Below are 13,602 nucleotides of genomic sequence, written 5' to 3'. Positions count from 1 at the left end.
CCATTGCTACGTGTTATATTAATTGTTTCGTGGGAATATTTAATACAGCAACAGTCTGCTGGATGCATTTTAATCCTACTTGAAACTTTGAATTTGCAGCAGATTAGTTTTCTTTGGACAAGGCTCCCTTTCGAAATTAAGAATCAAACCTCGTGGAAAACTTGAAAGCTAACTTAAAAAACTAGTCAGACACCGGGAACAAGAAATGCAATAAATGAAGGTGAGATCATAAACAGTTCGTGTAATCATTATTACGTCTAACAGGGCACGACATGAAACTGAGTAAAGTTGCTCATTAGTAGATCTAATAAACATGATTTTCAACTCAACCTTTTTTAGTTTTATAAATATGTTCACTCGAAGCTACAAGTTCAACGAAGCCTACATGAGACATTCAAGACTTTGTAGACTGAAAAAAAGAATATAAACTATTTTAAATCTAAAGGAGAGTTAAGAAATGCGCCGGGTGCGAAAGATCTCTGGCATCAAGACCGATGTTGCCTTTGTCACAAAGGCAAATTTTTTTCCCTCCTCTGAATATTCTGAAGTAGACCTTTCATACGGAGCAGCATACGTTACCAACGCCATCTAGTGTTGATTTACTACAAATTGATGCAAAAATGATGCTAAAAAATGGATAGATAAGAAAAATTTTGTTAGATAATCGTCCTGAGGACGTAAATTTCTCAGTTCTGGTACTTTCTCTGCTACTGAGGAATGCGCATTTTTCACAATGAGTCGGTTTTGAAGTAAATATTTGCCATTGAACAAAAGGCCAGACTTGATTTAATGCCATTAGTGTCACTTTTCAATTTTTCATTATTAGCAACGAAAGGCAGGAACAAATTTATTTCGAAGCAAAATTTGAATTTTACGGTTCAGCCTTTCCTTTGATTTGTAATCACTTAAAAGGGTAGTCTCCATAGATTTGAGGAAATAGTCTGACTTTCACTTGTCAAAACAAGTTTTAGTTTCTCTTTTTCATTTCAGTTTTACTATTTTTAAATACTTAAAACTGAAATGAAAACGGTTATCTTTTGTTCACCTTTTCAAAGTAACCCTCCATTCTCTCTTATAGTCTCTCAATCCTAAACTGACTTTTATAAGCCGAGTCATCGTGCTTGTCGACTCGAAAAAAACAGAGGTTTCGATTTTAGATTCCAGGAACGGCACTATGATTCTGAAATACACTTTCAGTAAAGCCGTCTGCGTTTGCTTCCTCAAAGAAAGGATTATCCCTCTATACTTGGGCTTTTGGTAGGCTTTAGTTTAGAGTTTCAAAGTACTTGAGCGAAAACTGTACGTTATACAATTATCTACAAAGACACGAGGCATGGTATGAGCGGGAAAAATTGTTTGCATAATATAAGGAGTTTACGTTAGAATTATCATAATTGTTTATTAAACTTTAACAATTATAACCGCTATTGACAACGTATTTTCAAGGTCACTTACGCCTTAGCTGGGTAAATAGAATTGAAGAACGAAATAAATGATAAAAAGCAAGTAAGAATAGTCTGATTTGGGTATTCGTAGGTGTTTCAATCCGGCTTAATCTTAGTCCAAACGACTCGGGTTTAAAATTTTTTTAGCTTAACTCGGACTAGAAAAAGTCCAGTTCTTATTACTCTTGCGACGTGTCTTTTCGTTCGTTCACACAATGGCAAACTTGTTACAGCGCTTACGTGTCGGTAAACACTTCATCCCCTTGACATGTCGATAGCACAGTTTACATTGCTGATGAAAGGGACAAAACATGTTCGCGAGCTAGCTCGAAACCTGTTCGGTTCACAAACAAATATCTTTAAAATAACGTTGCATATGACTGTGGATAAATTGGCATTCAGCCTTCAAAGCGTTAAGAGCTCCGAGAAGAGAAAAAGAAAAGCCGTCGGGAAAATGAAGGCTGCCGTTGTGGCTGTTCTATTCGCGCTCATTTTGGTTCTTGGCGTGGACTCTGCGTCCGTCAGCCTTTCCAACAGTAAATTGACGCTCAATGGTAACGCTCACATTCAGTTTTATGGTCCTAGAGAAGAGATTTGGGCTGGTTTATCCGACGGTAAAAGTTTGCATGATTCAGTTCCTTGATTCTCACTTTCCCTAGGAATATAGTCTTTATCTTGGGGTTTTGCAAGTCACTCCGGCCCCATAGGCGCTCAGGGTACTTGCTATCTCATTTTTCTTAACAGTGGATGATCATTCTTTTTAACTACAGTACTTAAGTAGTTTTCATAACTGCGAGGATCGCTTCCATACTCGTTCAGTGGATGATCAATTAATGGATCATCAATCGCATTTCTAAAATTCAAAGCGGTTCTGGTCAAACGATAAGAATTTTCATGGGGGTTACTTAATCGCAACTTTTCATGGAAGAATTACAGTGATCTAGTTGAAGTTCAAATATAGACGTCTTCACTCTCTTGAATTGAACAAGAAAATTTGCGGACATAAAAAATGAACTAGGTTATTTCCACGTGTGAAAATTTGATTCTTTTCTCTTCTTCATATCAAAGGGCACCGTTATCCCATCCTCAACAGTGGCGATCTCATTGCTTTGCGTGTGGCCGCTACGTCTGGCTCTCTCTCCCAAAGGTGGTTATACTGTTCGACCTCTTACTGTTCATATACGACGTGTCATGGTACCCACATGTATTCATCATCGTGGGGTTCCTGCTCATCATACATGATCTTTAAGATCATTGCAATGGGAAAGATGGACGGGCAGCCAATCAACAGCGGTGATACAGTGACGTTGATGAACAAAGCCTATGGTTACACATCCAGTTATCATATCCGATGCTATGTCTCTCAAAGTAGTGCTTGCCGCATGTCCTCGTAAGTCAGTACCGAATTACTTCAGTTGTATACTTGCTGAGGCACACACATACAAATAATTTCAGACAGTTTCAAAATTAATATGTATCGAAATTAAAAATCTACTTATTAGATTAAGCAAAAACAACATCATCAAACCATAGTACCGAAAAAATAATGACAATCTGAAAAAAATTGGTTTTCAGATTAATTGTGGAAAGTTTTTTTTCTTTCAAGGTTAATTTGCTGTACCATTCTTTTCTTTGAGAGTTACGATTTCACTTAATGAGATTAATTATCACTAATGGTTTCATCTTTTCTTTGCAGAACAACCAGCTCAATGACAGGGAACAGCTGGTTGTACTACTCTTATACCACTTTCCAAATTTTCTCCAGGAGCGCTGTTGATGGTCGCCCGATTCAGTACGGTGACGTGGTTGGGCTAAAATTTTCATTTGGTGGCTACCTGGCTTGGATGTATCGCTCTGGAAGCAGGTTTTATTCTAAGAATTGCAGCTACAACAACAAATATTCATGCGCAGCTAAAAACGCTGCACCTGGCTTCATTATCTTTAAGAAGCTTTGAAGTCTAAACTTCGTGACTTGTCTAACGAATAGCAAAGTAAAATACAGTTTAACTTGCAACTGGCGGCTGTGTAACTGAAAGCTTGTGAAACATAAGGTTACTGTCATTGATTTCGAACCTAGTAAGGGAATTTGTCTTGCGGAAAAAGTTGACTAAGAGTCTTATTCAATTTCCTCTGCAAAATAAACGCATTATTTCGTTTGAATTGTACACCAGAAGTTGAGTTTTTCTATCGCTTTTGCCACTATACAGGTGTTAGTTGCAAGTTAATCCGTATTTTACTCGGGCTTTCTCGGAAAACGGCAATAAACAAGTTTAAAATGGAAAGAAATTAGTTGCTGTATTCATTTTTTTCTTTTTCCTCGAGCACGTATTCCCATTCTCATCAATAAAAACTAAAACATCAATAATGGTCAAGAAAATGGAATCAAACACTAACGAAAACTGAAAAAATAAAGGGGAAAAACAAGATCCCACCGTTTCTTGTAGGAATTTCCGTCTACGGTTCAAAGTTATATTAGTTTTTGGAAGGGGTGAAAGGGAGTGCTTACGAGCCTACGATAGGTTACATTTTAACCCTTCTATAACGCTTATTCCTTTCAAAATATATCAGTGCAATGCCTATCCCCATGAGAAGCTCTTCAATTAGTTTTGCGGCTAAGAAAGGGGCACTCTTTTGCGACCCTAATATTGCTAATCACGAAAAGTTTGAACACTTCTCCGGGATGGGTTTACCTGGGTAGTGGAGTCTTTAAACCCTTCTTACCTACTTTTCAGACCAAAATTTAAAGGGCGATTCTCCCTATCCCATTTCCGACCACAGCTGCTCATCTCTGATGACATAAAGGTGGAGTTTGTTTAAAAAAAACACTTCATTCTGGCCCCGCTTCCGAAGTCTGCACACACCTTTAACCGAATTTTGACCGTCAAAGTTCAATTCTATCCAAATTTCTGACCAAAAAGGCTCTTATGTAACACCCTTGAACGCTACACACCCACCTCAAAAAGAAAAAAAAAAAAAAAGAAAAAGGAAAAAATACCACACCACAAAAATCCAAATGCCTAAACAGCTTTGATTTTACTTCAGAATCTGCCTGCTTTTCATTGTTTCATTTTTCTGGTAAATTATTGCCAGGGATAAATGCTCTACAGAAAACTCAAACACGCGACACAGAGAACATCTAATGCGCTTGGTGCACACACAAACAGAGAAAGTATCCTTACAGTTAGGTATCAAACTGCTAATCATATGAAATTTAAGTAATTTGTAATTATATATAAAATTATTTTAGAGTGCAGGTGCAAAAGAAAAGCCAGAGATGTATTGTTGAGACCTACTTGATTTTTGTTAGTTTCTACGAATTCAGTTCAATCAAATTTTTCATCAATGGTAAATAACCCCTCGTTAATAAGCTTTTGCCACTCAGAACCATTAGGAAACTCATAGGCAGCAAGGGATTCTCTCTTCATTTCAGCACTATAACCTGGGGACTGAGAGAAAAGAGGATGCCAATCAGTATAATTCTCAAGTTTATAACATATAATAAGCTTCTCCTCTTTCATTTAGCCTGCACAAATTTTTGGCTTGGCCCTCTCTTGGCTGTCTTTTTCTCCTTGGTACACTGAACACCCAGGCTGCAAGTGGGCCATACAGCTGGAGCTAACCTCAGGATAATACAACAATGAGAATTACTTTACACCCTTAATATACTGTCTTTTCTTTGCAGGTTCTTCCCGACACAGCATTTTGTCACGTTTCTTTCACAGTTCACTGTTCACCAATTTCACTCTCTTCAGTATAGAGAGGTACTGTGGAGGGAGGGTACAAGCATCTTGCCCAAGAGCGCAACACACTGAGCCCGTGATAAAGGCACAGTTGTTATCAAAACACCGAAATAAGAGAAAAGGTAGAGTGTGCTCATTTACATTTTGTCAATGTGGGTTTGCCACTCATGAGTGAAAAATTTATGCCTAGCAAGTATTTCAAATGCAATACTGGCATACCACCTTATGGTATAAAAGTTAAAGCACATTAGAAAGCAAAAACAAACCATTTTTAAAACACAATTTTCTACCAAAAAAACCTTACCATTGGCACCTCGTAAGCTCCATTCTCTACCTTGCATGGATGAATAAAGTGCTCATGAAGGTGATCAGCAAACTCAGTCACCCTTGAGACAATGGGAAAAAATTTATGGATAGCACGAGTGTTTTATTTATCATAAAATTTCAGATGAATGTCTCCTGACATTTTTACATTTGATGCAAGTTTCCTTAGCTGGTATGATTAGGTACTTATCTTCTGAGGGCATAGCTTGAAAAATATCCTGATTTCGAGCAGTTTCTTACATTTGGCTGTATGAATTGGCTCCCCTACTAATGGTGAGGGCTACCTGAGCTAATTTTACAAAAAAAAATAAAGTTGAATTGTCTTGCTTGATAAAGACTAGCAATATAGCAGCCAAAATGACAATGCAATCCTTAATTGATTGCTTGACACCACAGTTGAGGGACTCTGAGTTGTGAGACATGTAGTGTATGATTTAACATTCATTTACAATTTCTCACCTGTTTTCAAGTGATGCTGACACACAGATAAAATCAAAGATTGAAATATGTTGAATGTATTCACACAGACCAACACCACCACCATGGGGACAAACAGGAACTAGAAAAAGAATTTTAGGCAATATAAATTGGTGTAAATTCAACAAGTTATTGAAGTTTGATTTTTGATCACAAGTAATAACATATCAGTCACTTAAAATTAGGACCTTATGTAGGTAAAGTATGCTCCTCAAGCAAAATTTGAGGGTTACTTAACCAAAGAGCACCCAAAAATTCCAGTTTTCCCTGAAGCCCTAATTACCTCCAAACTTAGCAGCCATAAGTAGAACAGCTAAGACTTCATTTAATCCACCCATGCGACAACTGTCAATTTGGCAAAACTGGAAACCCTTAGCTTGGAATAACTGTTTGAAGATGACCCTGTTCTGACAGTGTTCCCCTGTGGCCACTCCTATGCCATAGGGTTCCAGTGCTTTGGAAATAGCTGCATGACCTGGAGTATGGTTCAGAATTAAAATTATATGCCACAGAATCTTAGGTCTTAACACAAATTAATGATCCTGTTCAGTTAAACCACCATTCCACTAAGAATCATTGAAAGTGGTTGCAGGATGATCCTAGAGCCACTAGGAACTATATACTGGTTAGAAAGAAGAAGTATTGTAATTTCAGAAGAGGTTTTTCTGACCCCTTACTACTAAATAACTTTTGGTTGAAGAAATGAAATAAATGTCTTCTTTAAATTAATGTCTTAAGGAGGTTTCATCCATAAGCATTTTAATAAAAGTTACTGTTTGTATTAATGGCAGCCCAAGGCCCACAGAAAGAGGTTAATGTAACAGTTTTACAGGTTTTCAGTAACCCTCTAGATTCTTGATTTGTGATTCTGGATATAAAAACAGTGCTGTTTTGCTCGGCTTAGCAATTGACTGGTGTGGTCTACTAGATCAGACTGAAGATAAGAACCTTTAAGACGCAAATCAAGAGGCTCAAATTGCCAGAGCTTGGGGCAGTTTCTGGAATATGAAGCAGCTAGATGTGGTGCTACTCATACCGTACAGGATGTTATCCCATCACTAACCTCCAAAAGTGAGTGTCAATCAGGTACTACTGGTCAGATCTCACTTACCTAAAACATCATCAGGTGAGGTGGGTTCCTCAATCCAAACTGGCTTAAATTCAGCCAACTTTTTCATATAACTAACAGCTTCGTCAACATCCCAGCATTGGTTTGAGTCCATTGCCTACAAAACAGGAGTTGTTTTCAACAAGCAAAAACCACCTACACATGTTCAAGTGAATGATCATGATTCTTCCACCCAGTCTGGTAAATACACAGGAGCTATGCCATGATTGAAACATAACAAAAGATGGAGGTGGTGAATGCAACACCATTATGTTGAACTTCAGCCCCAAAGGCCTGAACTGATGTCACAGTTTATGTTATACAAAACTGGCTCACTTTGACTTAAATGCTTGAAGCCTGTTCAAGTTGTCTAATGTTTTACCAGAAAGTTATTCCATCCAATCTCTTCCCGGAATATTGTTGCCCTTCTGATATCATCACTGAGATCTGAACCAACCTTCATTTTAAATCTAAATTGGAAAAAATACTTTGGTTGACAAAATAGTCCATAACAAAGATAAAAATTTTGCAGAAAATCCACAAATAGTGATTTTATTGAGCCTAGCCATTGAGGTAAGAGGTTGTTAGTGCCCCTTTGCTTCAGCTCAAAATAAGACCCATGCATACCTTTAAGTTTGTATCATTGACATTCCGATATGCATGTGACTCATTAGACATCAAAAGGTGTCATAGAGAGAGGGATAAAAGCTGCCAAGATGAGATGTCTCCAAGAGCTGTTATAGGAATTTCTTACAAGGATCATATTACCAATGAAGAAGATAGAAAAGCACAAGCTTTTGAGTCCTGCAATGTTCCTTTGACTACCATTAGAAGGAGCAAACTGAAACAGTGGGAGGAACATCTCAATGTCATCCAGAGTTGCCAATTAACTTGTGCAAGGTACTGTGTTGGGAGGGAGAAAGAGAGGCAGACAGAAGAAGGGGTGGAAAGATAACATCCAATAATGGTTAAGCTTGAGTCTGAAAAATTCCTTGAAGTGTCACCGAATCATGAGGTATGGAGTAAATTGCTGGAGCAATAAAATTACAGGAAATTGAAGTAAAGCAAATAAACAAAAAAAATCAATGACTGGTGTTAACTAAACTTTATACAGAATAGAGGAGAAGAAACACTAACCTTGTCCAGCCAGCCTTCAGATATTTTTGACACAGTTCATGTAACTGAGTGTCTGTGTAGCCAAGCCACCCAGCAGATGTTGTGTAAGAAGGATACCCCTTTGTGATGATCTCTTGTTCTGAAACAAATGAAAATTGTACCTAAATAAGTGACCGATAAGGAAGCCATCTGGTACTCACTTTGTCTAGATATGATGCAAGTCTATACTCAGGAGAATGAATCAAAGCACATCAAATGAACAAAAATGTCTTTGACAATGGATACCTCTTTGTTTCCTTCCACTTACGTTCTTCTGAAGAATAACTAAAATGAAAGAGACTTCATTTTATGGGATATATACATTGAGATAGGAAAAAAACAGAGAGACTACACTTTCATCCTGACAAGCCTGTTTCATGATTAATTTACTCTTCAAGGGATATCCTTTCATCAAGCTCACCCTACAATAACAGAAGTTAAAGACGCAACCTCTGCCTTGAAAAAAAATTACCAATCGTCTGCAGAACTGAATTGTCATCACTTAACAAACGTAACGAACTTGTGTCTTCACGCCATCACAAAACATCTACATTTACAGCCACTTCAATTATGCAAATTTTATAGTAAATTAACAGTGGTTATGAATATTCTTGTCATTAAAATCCCCTGAAGACTGAGTTATTCATTAAACAAGCTTGCCTTGATGACAATATAGTCTCTTTGTTTTTTCCTATCTGAATAGATATCACGCTCTACTTCTATGTATCAGGCACTGTACTAGGGAAAAATCAAAACACAGACTTTCTCCATACACAAGCCTGTTGGGATAAAAGTGTAGTCTATATATGTGTATAGTGTTAGTCCATTGTCAGCAACTTCATAAAGTAAAAAGGATGACTAACCAATGGCTTCCTCCTTTGTTAACACATCTGACCTATAGACAACAGAAATTTAAAAGTAAAATTCTAATAACTTCATTCTCCTTATCATGTTAATTATCAATACATTATCACAAACAAAGCCACACATTATTTTGACAAGACTAAAATAGAGTCAGTGCAGCTGTAACTTTGCTTCTATGATGCGGAGGGGGGGGGGGGGGCTTCTTGGATCTTTGCTGTGGCATTCCCATGATCTTTCATTCAATTTGTGTTGCTGGTTTTTGCTTTTCTCCCTTCCTTCCTTCTCACTTTTAGTTAAGAATTTATTCCACACACCAATTTGTTAGTGCTGTGTTGAATAGTGCTTAAGGGGGGGCTCTGGCTCAGTGACCTCTTTGCTGCTGAAGAAATTGTTTTCCTCTCCTATTTCTATCTTTATAGAACTTTGCCTTGAATACTATTGACAGAGTGTTTTAATCATACATTTGTAACAGTTATATTATGTTACAACTAGTGTTACTATTATTTTCAACTTCATTATTATTCTCAATCATAATTAATATAGTAAAGTTTATAAAACAGTAATTTGGTGAAGGCTACTGAATAATCTAAAGCACATGTTGAACATTTAAAATCAGTAACTGAAACTATCTTTTGGTAAATACTTGTATCAATGTTTGCAACAGTCACTAGTGAATTGACGTTTCTGAGACAATTGAGCATGAGACAACATTAAGAGTTAATCAGCGTCACTAGTAAACAGAAAAAACTTACAGATAGCTTAAGTCAATTGTTGATACCAGCTGCTCTGGAGACTACAAATTAAAGAGAGAACAAAGCCATACACTTGGTTTGGATATCCCAAAGTTTGGGGAATATTTTGGGAAAATCACTCACAGGTACCACAAGGAGATATCTTGCACATCAGACTTGGGTTTGAATATAAGCATCACAACATGGGCAAGAAGAGAACTATGGGTAGGTAAAGCTAAAAATAGTTGCAATTGATTGTTTGTGAGTTTCATGCTAGTTTGCTTGAAGCAAGATTTCATTTAAAGAGAGAGTAATGCACTTACATCCCTCAGCCCTTGCAAGTCACCCCTGCCCAACCCTTATCCTCTACCACTTACCCTCCACCTGAAAGCCCTTTCCCCTCCCACCTACCAGTCACAGCCCCTACCTGTCCCCACCCCCAACATCTCAACTGTCTTTTGCAACAAGTCACAGCTGTCAATAAGGCTCTTGACCTCTATCAGTGACTGATCTCCATCTCCCAGCTTCTACCAGCTACTCTTCACTCTTGCCCCATTTCCCCACCCCTTATTTTTTTTACAAGGAAAATATAATGGGGCAGTAAAGGAAACTAAGAACATAAAAAATCATATTGCATGACAGAGCTTTCAAATTACTCACCATATCAGTAAGAAGTTTCCAAAGAGGCTGTATTAAAATTAATCACAGAATATCATTTCATAGTGACCAAACTTTTCCTACTACTTCTGATAATTGAGATGAAAATAACATAAAAAAATAATCCTAGTTTGTTTGTAGAGGGGGATGAAAAGAATAATTCACATTAACTTGAAAAAAGAGAAACATTGGGCTTTTTATTACAGGTTTACATGTTAGGCCTGTAGTTAAGATATTGACTTCTTACTAGCCAGGCATGGGGACAGTCCAAGGGAATATTGGCCTAAGGTTGTGGCAGTCAGTCAGGGTCAATAAACCCTAGTGCAGCTCAAGCAAGCAAGGTTAGTAAGTGGTTTAATATATGGCACTTGCACCAAACTTGTTTATTATGAATTTGCTGGCTTTTGCAAACAAAAATCCACAGCTTATGACTATTTCCCTAGGAATGTTCCATATAAGAACAGTTGAATCTCACTTGAGACTACCTTGCCATATGATAGAGATATATAACCAATGGTCCATTCTACAGTTGCATGCTTGGTTGCTAAACCTTTGAACTGGAGCAAGGCTTAGGGTGACCTTGTTATGATACAAACCTTGTTGCTTTTCAAATGTAAATTACTTTGTTATCATGCTAATAAGGTGCTGGTCTCTATCACAACATGGTCAACTTCAACCTCACTCCAAATCAAAGCCTTGGCAACTAAGTACACAACTGTAAAATGGCCTATTGGAAGTAAATTTCCACAGTCTATATTACCTTGCCTTCCATCTTTGCCCAGAGATCCCACAGAGCATTGACAACTGCAGCTAGTGCTAGATGTATCACACCTTTCTCTGGACCAAGCTTTAATCAAATAAATACCAGAAATCACTCAGGAATGTCACAAAATGTACAGTTGATGGGATTTAAAAAAAAATATATGGGATAGACATCAAAGGTATTAACAGATTAATGAAAGAACTGCAGTGACATCAAAATATATTTAATTTCACTTAACTGGGTAATGATTTCTTACCCATCGAAACTGATTTTCATGAGCTAGTTCTCTCCAAACTGCAGCAAAGTTCTCAAAGATTTCATCAGTTGTCCTGTCAATGAGCATTTTGCCATAAGTTTTCACAGCTTCCATCACTAATATGTAAAGAAAACACATTGAAACTACTTGTGTTGACCACTACTTTCTCTACAAAGGACAACACATCAAACACCTTATCCCACACAAAACAAAGGCAAGGGGTCCCAAGACAACCTGTGGTTCTCATATTCTGCCAATCAGGACAGGTCTAGAGATTTATTTTTTTCCCTGGAGGGCACAGTTATGAATCCTTCGATCTGATAGGTTCTCAGCATGGACTAGAATTTCCTTAATTTAGGAGTTATAGTTCACATTGACACAGTTTTTCTTTTTCTAGTTTTTTCTATACACAAATTGACAAAGTCTACTGCATTCCCTGAGCATGATGTGTTTGTATGGAAAATGATAATTCTAAGTGATTTGAGAGAGAGGGGAAAAGTCAAAAAGTTATTTAAAAGATTGGGGTTTGTTAAGTAGAGAGGCAAGCACAATGTTAGAGGTAGGAGAAATTAATATACCTAGTTCATTGCCTCGTCCCAAAGTGAAAGTAAGGCCATGCCCTTCAATATTATCCACTCCATCTGTTTCGAAGACAATGTACACTGCTGAGTAATCTGGTGACTTGTGCTGTTAACAGTAATATGTAATAATAAAGTGCATGTAAAGTATGTCTCATCATATATTACATTTTTAAGTACTGAGACAAAATTGAGACCCCTTTTTCATAAATAACTTTGCTGAATACTCCTTAAATTACCTGGAAAACATTCACAAGCTTGTTGCATCATTTTCTGATGATATTTTGACAATCAAACTACACTAAAATACAGGTTTCACCACAGTCTAACTAGAAAACTGTAATCTATATATTAAGTAAAAGGTAGTTTTACTTCAACCTTGTTGCAAGAAAGTAGGCCAAAAGAAACCACTGTAAAAACTCACTGGATTTTAGAATGGTTAAGAATAAAACTGTAAAAAGGCATCAGACACATAAATTAATATGATTCCCAAATCTTGTACAGTCATTTCCATGATTGACAAAGGAATGTAACATGGTTACATAATGCGCCAAATTATTTGTTTAGGTAATAACATGATTTCAAGCTTAAGTGTACTTTGGTGTAAATAAGCACAAGTACATTTTTCAAAGGCAAAAAAATTGTACAAGCCCACAGGGCAAGTGCAATTTGAAGTCTCTGAAAAATTTCCGAGTGCTTATTACAACAAACTGCAGGAGAAAATTGTTATTAATTGTGGAAAAATTTCCGCACAGCCCCATACTTAATTATGCATGTACATCTTACTGGTGATACACTGAATAATAAAGCCCCATATATGGATGTATAATGATGTATGGGGCTGTGCGGAAATTTTGCCTTAATTGTAAATAATGTAAATGATGAAACATAACAGGAAGTCAAGACAGGCAAATTTTGAAAGCGTGCAGGCGCTTATTGTAATTTTCATTCGTGTTACAACTTTGCACTCGTGTTACAACTTTGCACTCGTGTTACAACTTTGCACTCGTGTTACATGAGAATGCACTCGTTTTCAGCCAATCAGAAGCGCGATATTCTTTCATGACTATTATTTCTCTCAAACTGATGTCAGTCACGCGATCACCTCTGTTTTAATTTCCCTATCACCCTCTCCGCTGATACCACCCTTTGCACCCATGGGCCGGGCCATCGGAAAAGCTGTGAGGTAGGGCCGGGGCGGGGGAGGTACGGAAAGTAATTCGAAGGGCTTTAGGTCCACTTCGTGGGCATGCAAAATACGACGACGTGGGTTGCTCTAAAATTCTGAGACGATTTGTTTTAAAGGTTTTTGTAAAGTTCTCACCATAGCATCTGAGCCATGCAGTTCCAAAGATGTTGGAAAGCGTATGTCACGGACAGAGAGTCCAGTAAGCTTTACCATTGTGCAAAATTTAGAATTACAGTGGAGATGATAACCTTCCTGGTCGCAAGTGTCACGAGTTCTTCTGTGTGGTCGAGTGAATCATTTTACATCATCTATGAC

The 13,602-nt window shown here is 37.4% G+C and overlaps 2 protein-coding genes across 4 annotated transcripts; one reads left to right on the top strand and one right to left on the bottom strand.

Moving 5' to 3' along the window:
- Positions 1-1,852: 1,852 nt before the first annotated feature.
- LOC136279083 (uncharacterized) lies at positions 1,853-3,400 on the top strand. Of its 2 annotated transcripts, none has more exons than XM_066162503.1 (3): positions 1,853-1,999; positions 2,514-2,835; positions 3,142-3,400. In XM_066162503.1, exons 1-3 carry the CDS (start codon positions 1,900-1,902, stop codon positions 3,398-3,400), a joined length of 681 nt encoding a protein of 226 aa, XP_066018600.1. In that variant the 5' UTR covers positions 1,853-1,899. The 2 variants fall into 2 exon arrangements, with proteins under 2 accessions (XP_066018600.1, XP_066018599.1); XM_066162502.1 differs by having other exon boundaries at positions 1,853-2,059.
- Positions 2,726-13,601, bottom strand: LOC131790771 (mitochondrial enolase superfamily member 1-like). 2 transcript variants are annotated; one of them, XM_066162500.1, is made up of 16 exons: positions 13,423-13,601; positions 12,099-12,207; positions 11,521-11,636; positions 11,262-11,348; positions 10,505-10,531; positions 9,866-9,906; positions 9,113-9,144; positions 8,496-8,534; positions 8,232-8,349; positions 7,477-7,564; positions 7,098-7,212; positions 6,270-6,461; positions 5,969-6,068; positions 5,490-5,571; positions 4,739-4,891; positions 2,726-2,871 (listed from the first exon to the last, which is right to left on the bottom strand). In XM_066162500.1, exons 1-15 carry the CDS (start codon positions 13,498-13,500, stop codon positions 4,769-4,771), a joined length of 1,347 nt encoding a protein of 448 aa, XP_066018597.1. In that variant the 5' UTR covers positions 13,501-13,601; the 3' UTR covers positions 2,726-2,871; positions 4,739-4,768. The 2 variants fall into 2 exon arrangements, with proteins under 2 accessions (XP_066018597.1, XP_066018596.1); XM_066162499.1 differs by lacking the exon at positions 2,726-2,871 and having other exon boundaries at positions 3,214-4,891.
- Position 13,602: the final 1 nt, after the last annotated feature.

Source organism: Pocillopora verrucosa, chromosome 2 (genome assembly GCF_036669915.1).
Source record: "Pocillopora verrucosa isolate sample1 chromosome 2, ASM3666991v2, whole genome shotgun sequence".
Lineage (NCBI taxonomy): Eukaryota > Metazoa > Cnidaria > Anthozoa > Scleractinia > Pocilloporidae > Pocillopora > Pocillopora verrucosa.
The sequence above is the reverse complement of the archived record's forward strand: the minus strand, read 5'-3'. Positions and strand labels throughout refer to the sequence as shown.